Source organism: Ostrinia furnacalis, unplaced genomic scaffold, assembly GCF_004193835.3.
Source record: "Ostrinia furnacalis isolate ACB-3 unplaced genomic scaffold, ASM419383v2 OfSCF0868, whole genome shotgun sequence".
In the NCBI taxonomy this organism is placed as follows: Eukaryota; Metazoa; Arthropoda; class Insecta; order Lepidoptera; family Crambidae; genus Ostrinia; species Ostrinia furnacalis.
Genome location: NW_021131107.1, coordinates 76,262 through 91,239, shown reverse-complemented (window position 1 = coordinate 91,239; position 14,978 = coordinate 76,262). Strand labels below are relative to the sequence as shown.

General features: G+C 36.2%; 1 protein-coding gene across 1 annotated transcript; it reads right to left on the bottom strand.

Annotated features, from left to right (window-relative positions):
- Positions 1–3,002: 3,002 nt before the first annotated feature.
- On the bottom strand, positions 3,003–4,478 carry LOC114350366 (acylphosphatase-2). The gene is made up of 2 exons (XM_028301144.1): positions 4,165–4,478; positions 3,003–3,321 (listed from the first exon to the last, which is right to left on the bottom strand). The coding sequence occupies exons 1-2, from the start codon at positions 4,332–4,334 to the stop codon at positions 3,207–3,209; spliced, it is 285 nt and encodes a 94-aa protein (XP_028156945.1). The 5' UTR covers positions 4,335–4,478; the 3' UTR covers positions 3,003–3,206.
- Between the last annotated feature and the right edge of the window lie 10,500 nt (positions 4,479–14,978).

Sequence of the window (14,978 nt, the reverse complement as noted above, 5' to 3'; positions counted from 1 at the left end):
TAATTCCCACCTTTCTTTCCCACCACTGAAACTACTGGGTAGCCATGATTCTACAGATTGATTGATAAACCCCCAGTCAAGGAAACACATTGGGGTTTTATCATTTATTTTCACATTTTCAGAAGGGCATTTCACATTAGGGTGGAGCACGGTTGTATGGGAAAAAATTTTTTTTTAGTTTCAAAGTTCTAATAGGGGGGGATTTGTGCCTTATATGAAAGTAAAAATAAGTGTCATTTTTTATCTCATTTAATGAATATCTACTGCCTCCGCAGTGACTTCAAAATTTTATTTAAAGTTAAAAGTCGTATAAGGTGAAATATTGCGCTCTATTTATTGGTAAGAAGGCATTAAATGACAGATATTTTATAGTTTAGACATTTACTTAGGTAATATAACATGAAAATATATATAAGAATTAGATAAATTACTTTAATTATTAAGCTTGAAAATCCTTTTTTAATCAAAATTTAGGCATCACGTTCCGCGATTCCAACTTGACTTTTTTGGCACCTTATAGTGACTTTTTGGATGCAGTGAGATATATNCCCTACTATAACACAGTATCATTAACTCTTACTGTTGATACAATAGATGTGAAATTGGTGTGTTTTGTGTGAAAACAATAACGTGGTGAATTCATTGAGCCGCCGAAGATAAGACCATCGTGAATTACGCTCATATTATTGGAAAACTGAATTGCACAGCTAGTATAGAAACCACGGTTTTACTTAATTGATGCAGAATAGAGTAATTCCCACCTTTCTTTCCCACCACTGAAACTACTGGGTAGCCATGATTCTACAGATTGATTGATAAACCCCAGTCAAGGAAACACATTGGGGTTTTATCATTTATTTTCACATTTTCAGAAGGGCATTTCACATGTCCACTAGTTATTTAGACTACTTTTTCGTGACTCTTACTGATTTTGCTCAGTTCAGTATTTAAACTTGGACGTTGGAAAATAAAAATTTAAGTTAGGTGGCAATTTTTAACTGTTTGTCTCATCAAATATTTGGTCTTAATTATCTCCAAATCTGCAATAATACCTGCATAATCACATAATTACTTTCTCACTACAATCAGAGTAAATACAAATGTAAAGTTTAATACTCTTGGTAGGAAAAATCTAAGCTTTTATAAACATTGGGTTTTTCTCTATACAAATAACTATTCTACGGTTCTGCTCGAGATAGTTACTTAAAAAAAAAAGTTTATTATCTTTCCCTCTTTATGATAACTCTAATATCTTTTTAATTTCGATCAAATATGATCAGTCTATTTGCCTATATACATAGTTACCTTGTATACATTTAATGTAGGTACTCCCACAATCGTCGTAGGTCGCGTGGGGTGCCTGGATGCGGGCGGCGCAGGACCGGTCTTTGTGGAAATCCTTGGGGTGAGGCTTTTGTCCAGCAGTGGACGTCATTCGGCTGAAACGACTACGACACTCCCACATTGAAAGTACGGTTTTTGAGAGAAACGCAAGTGCATACGGACATACAAGACAACTGTTTTGTTATAGCATACCTACAGCGTAGATTGCACTGTAAACATTGGTTTGATTACTTCAATGTTTTGTCTCTGGATGAAGGAAAACAAAACAAACTTTTACGTCACGCTAGTAGTAATCATCATTAAACTTGGAGATTACCATTCATCCTTAAACTGGATTAAATAATGTAATAAGTAGGTCAGATTTCAAAATAAAGTAAGTACCTACAACATACAGTTGTAATAAAACAATAAAGCAATTTAAATAGAGTATCTTACGAAGTACACCTGCTTGTTCTGGCTATTGGACAACTTGTAAATTAGGCCTACCTACATAAAATTTGTTAATTTCTCATATAAGTGACTGTAATATTTTTAATGAGAAATAAATGTCCTTTGAACCTATGTAAAAGACTAACAAAAACTTGGGTCACTTTGATAATGGTACCTATTTACTATCCAGGAAATGAAGTAGTAGATAGGTCTAAATATAAAATTATAGTTACAAAAAATTATAGTTTACATACTTTTTTTAAAATTCGAATTCAAAATTGCACATTTTTTCTCTGGTTTTTCCAAAAAGAATATCTAATTTTCAACTGTTTTCATTTTTGTCTATTATGAGCACGTGCTAATATGTTTCTTTCTGATTCATCACTTTACAATACTTGTTAACGGTGTTAACTTAACACCATGTTAATAATGGCTAAACAATCTTTGTCTAAAATCCGATTCTTGTAGACAGGCATTGTTGGTTTAGAAATAACATAACAATGCTTGGAACTGTTAACTTTATTGCATTACAAAATAAATAAGTTATTTTAGTAAAAATAAAAATATGAAAGTAATAAGTAATTAGCATTTTTAGATCCTTATTAACAACGTTCAAAACTCGACTCTATATCAACCATAAAAGACAATGCCGGAAATTGGCGTCTTTTTTTTTTCGCGCGGCCATCGACCAAACTTTGTTTTTTGATTACAAAATAGTGTAATAAACCAAACTTACTATGGCATGTATATCTCTAAACTCAGTCTGAACTGAGTTACGAGCATTAGAAGTTTGATGATTTTCATACTAGATTTGCTTTTTGCGCGCAAAGTTTTGTAAGAAATTGCAACAAAATAGTGAGATTGTATGTATAAACAAACAATATCATCCATTAAAGGCTCCAGACATCAGTATGGGGCAGAATCAGCGCAATAAAAAAATAGCGCAATATTTTGTAGCAATTTCTTACAAAACTTGCGCTAAAAAGCAAATCTAGTATGAAAATAATCAAACTTCTAATGCTCGTAACTCAGTTCAGACTGAGTTTAGAGGTATACATGCCATAGTAAGTTTGGTTTATTACACTATTTTGTAATCAAAAGCAAAGTTTGGTCGATGGCCGCGCGAAAAAAAAAAGACGCCACTTTCCATACAAAATCTGGCATTGCCATTTAAGGCTTCTGAGTTTAACAAAACTTAAAAGACTGAAGATTGACGCCCGTATTCACAAACATTACTATAAGGTCTCACAGTGCGCGTGGACGCACAGAGTGACACACGAACCAATCACAGAGCTCTATACCCTGTGCACCGTTGAATAGCCAACGCGTGCGTTTGATTTGCTGCTTCACTTAAGCAAGCATCGTTTGTGAATACGGACGTGTCGAGTTTTGAACGCTGTTTTGCAATAAGGACCTTAAAAGCAAGTAGAGTCTCAAAACCGTATGCCGAAGTCGGTGTAGTCTAACCGGGCTAGGTACTCCCAGTTGGTCAGCTCACACTTCTCAATCTTGCAGCCAGGAGAGCCGGTCGTCTTCAGCCAGTCGATCCTGGAATAAAAGAATGAGGTTCTTTAGAACAAGGTCCTCCAATTCCACCAACTGAACGGAATGATTGAACGGTACACGAAACGTGATCAAGACTCTATCGCCAAAGAACTCCTAGTTTGCAGACTGGACTCAATCTGACGGTTTAAAAGAAATAACCAAGTCATCAGTTGTTACAGTCCACAGATCATGAAGAAATATAGGTACCTACATTTTGTATTATTCAGTGAAGCGCACTGGAACACAATGCTCTTTGTAATACTCGTAGCTATGTAGTTTGGTTTCACGATCATCTTATACATAAAATATTGTTGTGTTTGCAATGTTAGTAGGTATTTAGAGAATTAACTACTGTGATTAATAGGAGAATAATAAACTATAATAGGAAGTAGACATTTTTGGCTCGTCTCTCCATCATTTACGTCGTGACAGACATGCCAGCTTATTATCAGCTGCTAATTAAAAGTGGGTACATGGAATATCGAATACTTGGGAGCGATCCAAATTTTGGTTAGAGACATTTTCTCTTGCTAATGAAGAAATAACGATCTTGCCAAATAAAGTTATAGTGAACATTTCTAGTATTTTCCTAAATGTATCTTGGTCACTCGTAGTGGTACCTAAGTAAAATAAACAGATGGATCGGGGATTTCAGTTTCAGCTGCTGAAAAGAAGAAACCACCAACCATTTTCATAATGTTAGCATATGACACAAAATAAGTAGACAAGCCAAGTGTTTTCCAACCAAGTGCATGCCAATAGTTTGTTTGTTAATTGGCGACAATAAGCAAGACTTTGACTTTTTCCTGACAACGACAGAAGAAGTTATATTTAAATAATACTAACATGTGATCTAAAACAGATTTGTTCCCTTGTATCTTGCCGACGATGGTGCCTTTCTTGGAGTTCTTCACCCAGCCGGTTATGCCGATCTGCTCCGCCAGTTCTTTGCAGTATTTTGTGAAGTAACAACCTGGAAAATACATCAAAATACTAAGTAGATAATTAATCCACATACTTCATCATCATTAAGTCATTCAGTCTCTACTGCAGGAGCATGATACCCTCTCTAATTTCGCTGGTTCGTTTCAGTCAAATGACGTTCACTGCTGGACAAAGGCCTCCCCCAAGGATTTCTATAACGACCGGTCCTGCGTTGCCCGCATCCAAGTTCTTCCCGTGACCTTCGTCAAATCGTCGGTTCACCTAGTGGGAGGCCTGCCCACGCACGTCTTCCGGCCCGTAGTCTCGAGAACTTTTCTGCCCCAACGGCCATAGACTTTACGAGTGTAACGGTTCGTTACACGAAGAGTAACAAAATAAAGTAAAAGTTAACAAAAAAATAAAATTTTAATTATAACTAAAAACTAATTAAAAATATACTTACTTACTAAAACCTTAATGACAAAAATAAAATAAATATAAACAAAAACTTATACGTGAACTCGGGCGCAAATGACGTTTTAAATATCTGTGAGCGCGAACGATGAGTGAACGAAGTGGAAACAGGTTCGCCCCGGTTTAGAATAAACCGTCGAAACATCGCGGCGGAGTCCGAGCGAAGTTATCATAACGCAAGGACGTACGGCTTTTGTACTAAAACTGTTTAATTTATTATTTATTATTATTTATAATTTATTATTGTTTAATTTCCTTAATGTAACATANAACAACTGAGTTGCGAGACTTGGTTTTTTTGACAAGTATTGTTTTTGATGGGATTAATTTTAGTGCTTAGCTAGTGCTTAGTAGTAAGTACCTATCTACTGTTATTTAAAAAAAAAATGTAGGTATTTAGTGCTTGCATGTGTAGCGCTTAAGTGTTTATCTTTTAATTATTAGTACGTGAGCGTGGTTAATACTACGTCAAAACAAATTAACCCTTAAATGCATGATTTTTTATTTAGTTATGAAAAAAATATTTCAATTAGATTTTTAGTCACAGATAAGGGGAAAAATAATAAAAAAAATCTTAGTACGAAAAAAAAGTATATTTTTGAAAATTAACAGTATGTAGCCAAATGTCTACACCATGCGTTTGTATGCCGTAAAATTGTTCTATGGTTTGTTTATTTGGCTTTTCTTTTCAGCATGTTTGGCTCGCTATCTGAAAAGGAAATTGAGTCATTTTATAAATAATGGATAATTATTTACCGATGCTTTGGAGTTAATCTTCATTAATCGTGTTTTTAGTGCTTAAATCTAGATTAAGAATGATTCTTGTGACTGCCTCATCAGTATTAACTATTTTTTGCAATAATCATTTCATCTGATCCGCTTCTCGCCGCTTCCGGTCTGATGTCGCAGTCATAAGTACGAATCGGACTTTGCTAAAATTGTCCGTATCGGAATTCCAGGGTCCCCGTTCCGGGTTTCAAACACTTCTCTTCGTGGAAGTTTGGGGCAAAATTGCTGCCTTGGACAATCAAGCCTGGTGGAGCTGGGCTGCCACCGAGAACAGTTTTACGCCTACCGGAAATCGCAAGATCAGTACCGTGGCCTTGATTATTTCAGGGACTTTGTGTCGCTCGGTTGCCAATTATTAACCCACTACCTGAACCTTCGTGAATTAGATTTAATAAACCTTTTGTTTGTACATGTTTAGTTTTTTATTGTTTAATTTCCTTTTGTTACTACCCTTCTACTAGGGAATGTTACAATTCATCAACATTACTATGAGGTCTCACAGTGCGCATGGACGCACAGGGTGTCACACGAACCAATCACAGAGCTCTATTGAACGCTGTGCGTTTGATTTACTGCTTCAGTTAAGCAAGCATCGTTTGTGAATACGGGCGTTAGTCTCCATTGCAGGTTCATGACAGTCTCTACTTTAAAGATTAAAAAGGATTTTAATTTAACCTATGACAATGATGTTCATTTAATTAATTCCATTAGATATTTAATCGGCGGAGCTCTTGGTCCGTATCGATTGATTAATATCAGTGTTTGTTTGAAGGCGACGATTAAAAGTCTAGAATAACTTTATTCTAGAATCGCTGGATACTCAATGAAAGACCGAATTCCGTGAGGGTGTAATTAACTACAATCAAAGTCCTCCTTGTGCACATAACAGCATAGCGTAACTATTGAAAAAAGCTTATATTTTAGGTGAAGTAAAAGCGAGTTTCGCACAGCAACTGTCACGCTTGACTTGCCGTCGAGTGAACATACCAATTATTAAGTGAGCTGGTGCAAATTAAGGGACTGCATAGGGCCATAGGCTGGGCTAACAAATGTTGTCTTGGCAGAATAATTAATAGTATTAAGATTATAAGTCTTTTAATAGTAGTAAAGAAATGGTTAACCGCCACCAACCGGCCATTGTCGAAATCATTGGGGGAGGCCTATGTTCAGCAGTGGACGTCCTATAGCTGAAATGATAATAATGATAGAAATGGTTTATAAAGTAGCTATAATCTACCCCTGCTAGAATTCGAACTGCCACCGCATATTATGTTATAGTCATAGTCAGGTAATCGAACCACCGTCAATTTAGAATTATAAGACCTATAAATGGCTTATATTGGACCACTATTAAAATTATCCATAAAAGCATTGAGTTTAGTGAATGCCACCAATAACCATTTAAATAAATCCCTACTATGTACATAGAAATCTTGGACGAATTCGTCCAAGATAGAAATGAAACCATGCGTCCTTTGGTAACGATTTAAATTGAGAACGACTTTACAGATTACATTTTTTAAAATGGTGAAGGATTTTACACACACAAAATTTATAATATTGCACAAAAAAATGAATAATTTCAATAAAACTTCAACTAATAAGTAGTTACCTATTTGTTTTACTTCGTTCGCACGAGAACGACAATCTGCACTCTGCAGTTTTGATGAATGAATGTGAATTTAGAAGACATTAATGAGAAGATTTAGTAAAACGATTTTTACTCTCATGAAGTCTTAAATTCTTCCTGTATGTATAAAGAGAAAAGATTTGTATGTTTGTAACGAATAAAAATCTCAAAAATTCTTACACCATTGAAACGTCACATTATCCCCAAGTGACAAAAGCTATAGCAGATCGAAATTCAAGCAGGTAAAGCCGCGGGTAAAAGCTATAGTTGCTTATAAAACCCATTCGAAGAGCAGTTGCGTGTTGTGCTGTGCTGGGGGACTGCGTTATCAAGTGTAGATACCTACTCCGGCGCATGCATTATTAATAATCTTAGATCACTTATTAATAGCAACAACATCACAGATATCTGTACTGCAGCTTAGTTTTCTTAGGTGTGACTTACAGTGGCGCGTTATAACGCTTCGCAATTATTTTTCTGTAGAGAATATTTACGAAACAAAAGTATTTTTTCAGTTAGACCTACTCTACGATTCCCAATTCCCATACCAGTCACAAGCTCGGCTCTACAGCTTGATCACAATTGATATTTCGAGTTATTTTTCATCAACACATCATTTTCAGCTCTTAGTACGACTAAAATACCTACCTCTTAGCACGAATAAAGAATTACATTATTATTGATAGCCTTTTCAAGGACAAACAAATTGATAAGATTTTCAGAGACCAACCAAATATTCATTGCCAACCTATTCAGATCAACCAGAGGTGTGTTTAAGGCATCATCAACTAATGATCCTCTGTTCTAGCAGTTAACACTCAAGTCACGTTAAATCAGCATCTTTCTATCTATCAAGAAAGTATCAAGCAACAGTCTTAAGTTTATTTCTGACTAGGTATCGTATGAGCAAGTGGAAATTTCCACTCCAGATAATAACACAACTGCGTTTTCTTCCCCCAGTGTCCGCCGATCCTGTGCGTCCAGGACGCCACCCTCCACCGGTCGTTAGAACCTGTCCTGGCTCTTATTAGAAGTTATTAAGCTGCCCCCGCGCAACTCGCGCCTAATTGCAAACGTGAGAAACAACGCGAACGCAACATTGCCGTAAATGTATCAGGCAATTAAAATAGACTTCAGATGAATCTTCTAGATGCGAATAACATTCTTACACCATTTAAATGTCACATTATTCCTGAGTGACACAAGCTATAGCAGATCGAAATTCACGCAGATGAAGCCGCGGGTAAAAGCTAGTTGCTTATAAAACCCATTCGAAGAGCACTTGCGTGTTGCGCTGTGCCGGGGGACTGCGTTATCAAGTGTAGATACCTACTCCGGCGCATGCATTATTAATAATCTCAGATCACTTATTAATAGCAACAACATCACAGATATCTGTACTGCAGCTTAGTTTTCTTAGGTGCGACTTACAGTGGTGCATAAAAACGCGTCGTAACTATTTTCAAACTGCAGAGAATATTTACAAAATAATAGTGATTTTTTCAGTTAGTGGACTTTACTATTCCCAATTCTCTCATTCCTACCACTTTCATAAGCCCGGCTCTACAGCTTGATCACAATTGATATTTCTAGTTATTTTTCATCAACACACCATTTTCAACTCTTAGCACGATTATAAGACCTAACTTATTTATTGATACCCTTTTCAAGGGGCTAACAAATTGATTGAATTTTCAGGATCCAAATATTAATCGCCAACCTATTCAGTTCAACCAGAGGTGTGTTTAACGCATCATCAACTGATGATGCCCTGTTCTAGCAGTTAACACTCAAGTCACGTCAAAGCAGCATCAAGAAAGTATATCAAGCAACAGTCTTAAGTTTAAATCTGACTAGGTATCATATGAGCAAGTGGAAATATCCACTCCAGATAAATAGCACAACTGCGTTTTCTTTCCCCAGTGTCCGCCGATCCTGTGCGTCCAGGACGCCACCCTCCACCGGTCGTTAGAACCTGTCCTGGCTCTTATTAGAAGTTATTAAGCTGCCCCCGCGCAACTCGCGCCTAATTGCAAACGTGAGAAACAACGCGAACGCAACATTGCCGTAAATGTATCAGGCAATTAAAATATACTTCAGATGAATCTTCTAGATGCGGATAGCAGCGTGGTTTGAATGTTAGACCTGGATTTGGTATAAAAACTGGGTAAGTGTAAGTTATACGCGCGTACTGAGGGTTCCGTATGTATACATCGGATGATGCGAAGAACAGGTCAGTTTTTTTTATTCTATAGAACATACTGGAACTGGGTATTTCGCCAAAAATGGTCAATTTTGCCTAATTTCCTTGGTATGAAAAATTTTTTTGTTTTTAACTATTTTTAGTTTCCCATTGCATTAAGTAGCAAAAACTAAGCTAATATATCTAAAAGGGGTGTCATAATTCGTTTTAGAAACAAAGTTATAAGGTCATGAATTTTTGGTAGCCAAGGAAATTATTTTAAACAATTGTTTCTCGTAAGTTTTCTTCTGTGGTTTGCTTTTTTTTGTTCGACCCATTTTTGTGTACCTTCGCAAGCAAACATTCCAAAGAAATTGACTTTTTAGTAAACAAAAACCCAAGGAGGGACCTACTTATGCGATTTGACGCGAAACTGTTCAACGAAGTACTGTCCTGCCTCGATGACCTCTTGGGATGAAATGGCCGAGTGTAACGGTGCAGTGCATTATATTCTAAGTTCTTTCGTTTCGTTACTACAATGGTCGAAAAGAAGACCCAGGGAAATTATACTTTGGACTCGGACAAGAACTTAACTTCACTTTATTTCCTTCCTTTAAGTATTTGACATTTAAAGTTTTTATTTTCCGATAGCCAAACGTTTCTCAAATATAAAGAGAGTGCTATTAGAATGAAATTACGCTTCAATTTGTTATAATGTGCCTTCATTTTGGCAAACAACAGTAATGGACATAACAAGGAAATTAGAAAATCGACTTTTGATTAAGTTTTTCTACGGTATTATTTGTAGTTTCTGCTATTGTAATAGCAAAAACAAATAAAACTTTTGATGAACTTTCCCATAAAAATAGTTTTATACATATAGATATAGATATAAAAAAACATGTGTTCGCCTGCCTGGACACAGAAAATTTACTGTTTTGGCGAAATACCCAACTAAATCTTACTTACAAAAATCTAAAAGACAAAAAAACTTTTGCTCTTTAGCCTCTACATGTCTAATTATTATTTCTATACTTCTACATGAACTTTTACTTTGGTCAATATGCAGTCAACATTCACTAGTAGAGTTTACGAATAGGTACGTACGATACTTTTAGTGATATAATTTCTTTTGCACACTCCAAAATCTTATTAGATTGCTACAAAACAAATACTAATAGAGTAGAGCAAAGGAATCAACTTCTTAATTACCTATTATTAAAACTGAAAGAAAATGAATATACATTAATCGACGAAACGTTGTCTAAAACCGATTAACAATCCTCGATCGATATAACTACACTATTCGATACAATGTAGTTCGAATAATATACGAGTGTTTATGTCGTAGCATCTGTTTTATCCGCTTGTTAACATAGTATATGAACGGCTGCGGACGCGTCCCGAAGGCTTATCGGGCCCATCCCTCGTCATTAGCGATAGGATGCGATCTTGCGCATTAGAAACGTTTTAGAATCTGTGATTACTTGTGATCTGTGATCTAACACAGGAGTACCTGATAGCTACTCTTTATAGTAGGACTTTTTATGGATATTTAGGTTTAGCACAGTAAACCAAAAACTCATAAAAACCCATTTTATTTTTGCTAGTAGGCTTTTAGAAAGCAATTTTACACGTCCCAATATTAAAATCCTAGCAAGAAACTAAGTCACTATTGTCGGCTGACAAAAGAGGCTTCTTTTTCAAGGGTTTACAGTGTTCAAAATAGTATACATACGTGTAGTTAGGCAGTTAAACTATTTTGAGAAAAGCAAAAGTTGGGAAAGCGTCTCTACCATAGAAAGCGAGAAGAGAATCAGTTCTAATATTTTATGCATAAATAATACATTTAAGATCATAGATGGGCTTATAAATTGAGAAAAAGGTTTTTATTTCAGTATAGTCAAAGTATGAATTATGTAGAGCTAACGTATCAAATCAAATCAAATCAAAAATATTTTATTCAATTTAGACCACTAGTGGCACTTATGAAGGTCAAAATACAGTAGATAAAAAAGGTAGCCCTTATGGGGTACTTTGCATGTCTCCTTATCTTTTGGGCCCTACCAGTATTATTCAATGTTACATTAATAATAACAAGAAATAATTATTGCAGGCTGCAATTCACGCGGGCAGAATTTAGCAAAACTATAATGCTAAAAATATCTAAGATAAGTACTCACACCTAGCTAGTGTTGAGATGCCTGCATGGCTGCCTGGAATCCCAGGCATTTTCTCTTTGTTACACATCACAAAAGAACATTTAGTTTTGAACCCACAGCCCGTAAACACGCGAGTTTAGAGCAACCACTAAGTATACCATAGTTCAGTTAATGTATGAAGGAATGGCGGAAAGTTTCCAAAGATTTAAGAGGGAAATAAGGTAAAAGAGAATTACCTACTATGGTATGATGAAATTGTGTATGATAGTTTGGTTTAGTTTTAATTATAGTGAGCTGAACACACAATAAATTTGTTAACAACTATAAGAATTTGTATTTTTTTATGAGTTGCCTGAAAGGTAGATGTGGTAGCTATTCAGAATTTATACGTAAGATAAATATTGGTACAGAGAAGTATTATTTCAACAATTTAATACTACATAGGAATAAATAAATAAAATAGCAAATAAAATTTAAGTAGGAACATATTTGAAAAGAATGAGAACCTCCTTATGTTGAAGTCGGTTAAAAAACATAAGCTATTACCGTTAAACAGACTTATTTTATTCCTATTACTACGAGTATGCTCTTTCTGGGTGGTCTATGTCCAGCTGTGGGGTGTAATCGGTTCAACAATACTTTTTAATACTCCTGACGACACCAATCGCCTTGGTCACGAACTGGAGAACCGTCTCCCGCACGAAGTGAGACAATGGATCCTTGCTGGAGGCGTCTCCCAGCAAGTATTTTATTTGATGCTATACGTATTGCCAGACTTTTTAAAACTATACTAATATTATAAAGCTATAAACTATATTAATAAATAAAGTTTGTATGTTTGTTTGAACGCGCTAATCTCAGGAACTACTGGTCCGATTTGAAAAATCATTTCAGTGTTAGATAGCCCATTTATGGAAGAAGGCTATAGGCTATCAATTAAGACAATTAACTATTCCACGCGGACGAAGTCGTGGGCAGAAGTTAGTCAACTATAAACACTAAATATCTTACAAATCGATATTAGATACATAAATAAAGCCACCCAGACATTTATAATAAAAGCACGCTATTTTTGTTCCCCCGAAGTTGACTGGCATAAATTGTCCGGCTTTAAGTCAGCCGTACTTTGTAGCAAATGAAATAAATAGTAAACCGCCGAGGTGGGTTCCGCTGTTGGCCGCCACCTTGGACTTGAACTAGAGGCAGCTCTATCGCGGCCGCCTGTCACACCGAAGCGTAATGAATGCACTTAGGCGAATGTTCGGTTATAGAAAAATTTAATGAAATTTTAAAAACTCATTTTATAATTTTGTATACATATATGAAAGTAAAATTGAATCTCTTTACTAGAGTCTAAAAACTTAACGAGCAATCTAATTATATGAATTGGCAAGCAATCTACAAATTACTATAGATACTATGTTATTATTATCTCGATTAAAAACAATAATCAAGATATTTTTGTAATAATGATGACGTTGATGTCTTTTTCTAAGCTGTTTTTTCATATGTACGAAAAAACTGATTTTTCATTATGTAAAAGAAGATTTTATACATAATATAAATTCTCATTGTTCAGAATTTATACTTTAACTTAATAAACAGATAATTCTCGTTACTTAAAGACACAATGTGAAACGCGAAAGTTTGTGAAAGGCCACATTGATGTCCTTTTTACAAGTATTATATTTTCGCAACGCTGCCTTCGCCGAATTCTCGGCATATACTGGCCCGAGAAAATCTCCAACGTCGAGCTATGGGAACGCTGCCACGAAATTCCGATCGACCAGCAGATCAAGCGCCGCAAGTGGAACTGGATTGGCCACACTCTCCGAAGGGACCCCAATCACATCCCTAAGCGGGCTCTGGATTGGAACCCCCAAGGAAAACGCAAACGTGGTCGCCCCAGGCAGACTTGACGGCGCACTGTAGCAGACGAGGCGAAGAAAATCGGCAAAACCTGGAGCGAGATCAAGCGCGAAGCTCAAGACCGAACGAGATGCAGGACTGTTGTGGACGCCCTCTGCCCCATCTAGGGGACATAGGACCTTAAGTCAAGTAAGTCATTTTTACGCAATCAACACATTTTAGTGTGGAATTAAATTCAACGTTATCAGCTCTACATGTTAGTTTATCCGACTTCATGTCCTTCTCCTTATGAAATGCATCACTATTGGTTTAGACTTGAAAAGGTTTTTTTTTTTTCGTAATACACATTTTCTCCTTATTTTCCATGTAAATTAACGCAAAACATCTTTAAAAGTCACAGTCTAGCTCACACCAGCACAAATAATCTTGTAAAATTATTGAAAAAGAGGCTGACAATAATGACCGAGATTCTTGCGCTGCTGCATTGTCCCGAAGCAGTAGTAGAGTTAATGTTTAAAAATGTTGGGACGTGTAAAAGTGGCCTCTAAATGTCAACTTACAGAGAATAAATTAGTTTAACGATTATTTTAATTATTTTAAGACTTCGGTGTAACTGCCTCCTTCATTGACGGTGTGCGCTGTGTACTTAGGCCGCACGCACACTGGCGCGCGGTTACGTGAGCGTACATAATAAGGCGCACGCACACCTCGCTGCAGCGGGCAACGTCCCTAGCCGGCGGTGCGTACAGATAGTTATGTTTTATTTATACTTTCTTAGGTTAGGGGATACGTGGATAAGGCGGTAACTGAGTTCCGATGTTAGAATCTTATTGTAATCCGATTGTATTCTCATAAGAACTTGTTTAGTTGGAACTGGATAGGTAGAGATCAAAAAGCTTGTTAAGTTTAATGAATTATTCGATAAATAAATAATGTACAATCGACAGCATATCAGACTTTATATTTGTGATGCAAAATAGCACATGTTACAACAGAATTAGGTTTGTATTTTTTTGTTTAATTTTATTTTAATATCAACAGTGAGTTTCTTGTGTGATGTACCGGTCTCTGTACTTATATACACTTTTAACGGTCTGTATTACGAGTATTAAGATAGTTATAAGTTATAACTGCTAGCTAAAGCCACCAGATTGACATGGAATAGGTTGATGTGGACAGAAGCTGAACGGGACAGGACATTGGCTTGAAGAAGAAATGAAATTGAGTTATTTGGTCAAACTTAAATAATAACATTTTATAGTACGGAATCATAAGACTCTATCGGGTTTTATTTTAGAAAGAAAAGATATATCTAAACAGAATTGCTTCTTAAATCCTTCATGGTAGAGAAGAGAAAGATGATGAGGGATAATATTAATTTCAATTTTTATCTTATATTTTGAGTTCTAACTAATGAAATTTCTGTCTTAAAAAGTCAAAAGCCATTCCGAATCCCACTTTCGTCTTCATCCCTGGAACTCCACGGGCATTAGAGCCGCGTCTGTGTCTGCGTTTGTGTGTGTGAGCCCGCCGTGTGCAAGTGTGCGCGCGCGCAGGTAACCGGGATCGTCTGGGAGGCGGCCGCGGCAAGGCTAACGTATTAGAATTTTGCTCTTAGATTCTTACTGGA

Excerpts from the sequence above, each read along its gene's own strand:
- LOC114350366 (XM_028301144.1), bottom strand. The coding sequence starts at position 4,334 with ATGTGGATTAATTATCTACTTAGTATTTTGATGTATTTTCCAGGTTGT. Across the intron at positions 3,322-4,164 it reads AAATCTGTTTTAGATCACAT|GATCGACTGGCTGAAGACGA; the intron begins GTTAGTATTATT and ends CTTTTATTCCAG.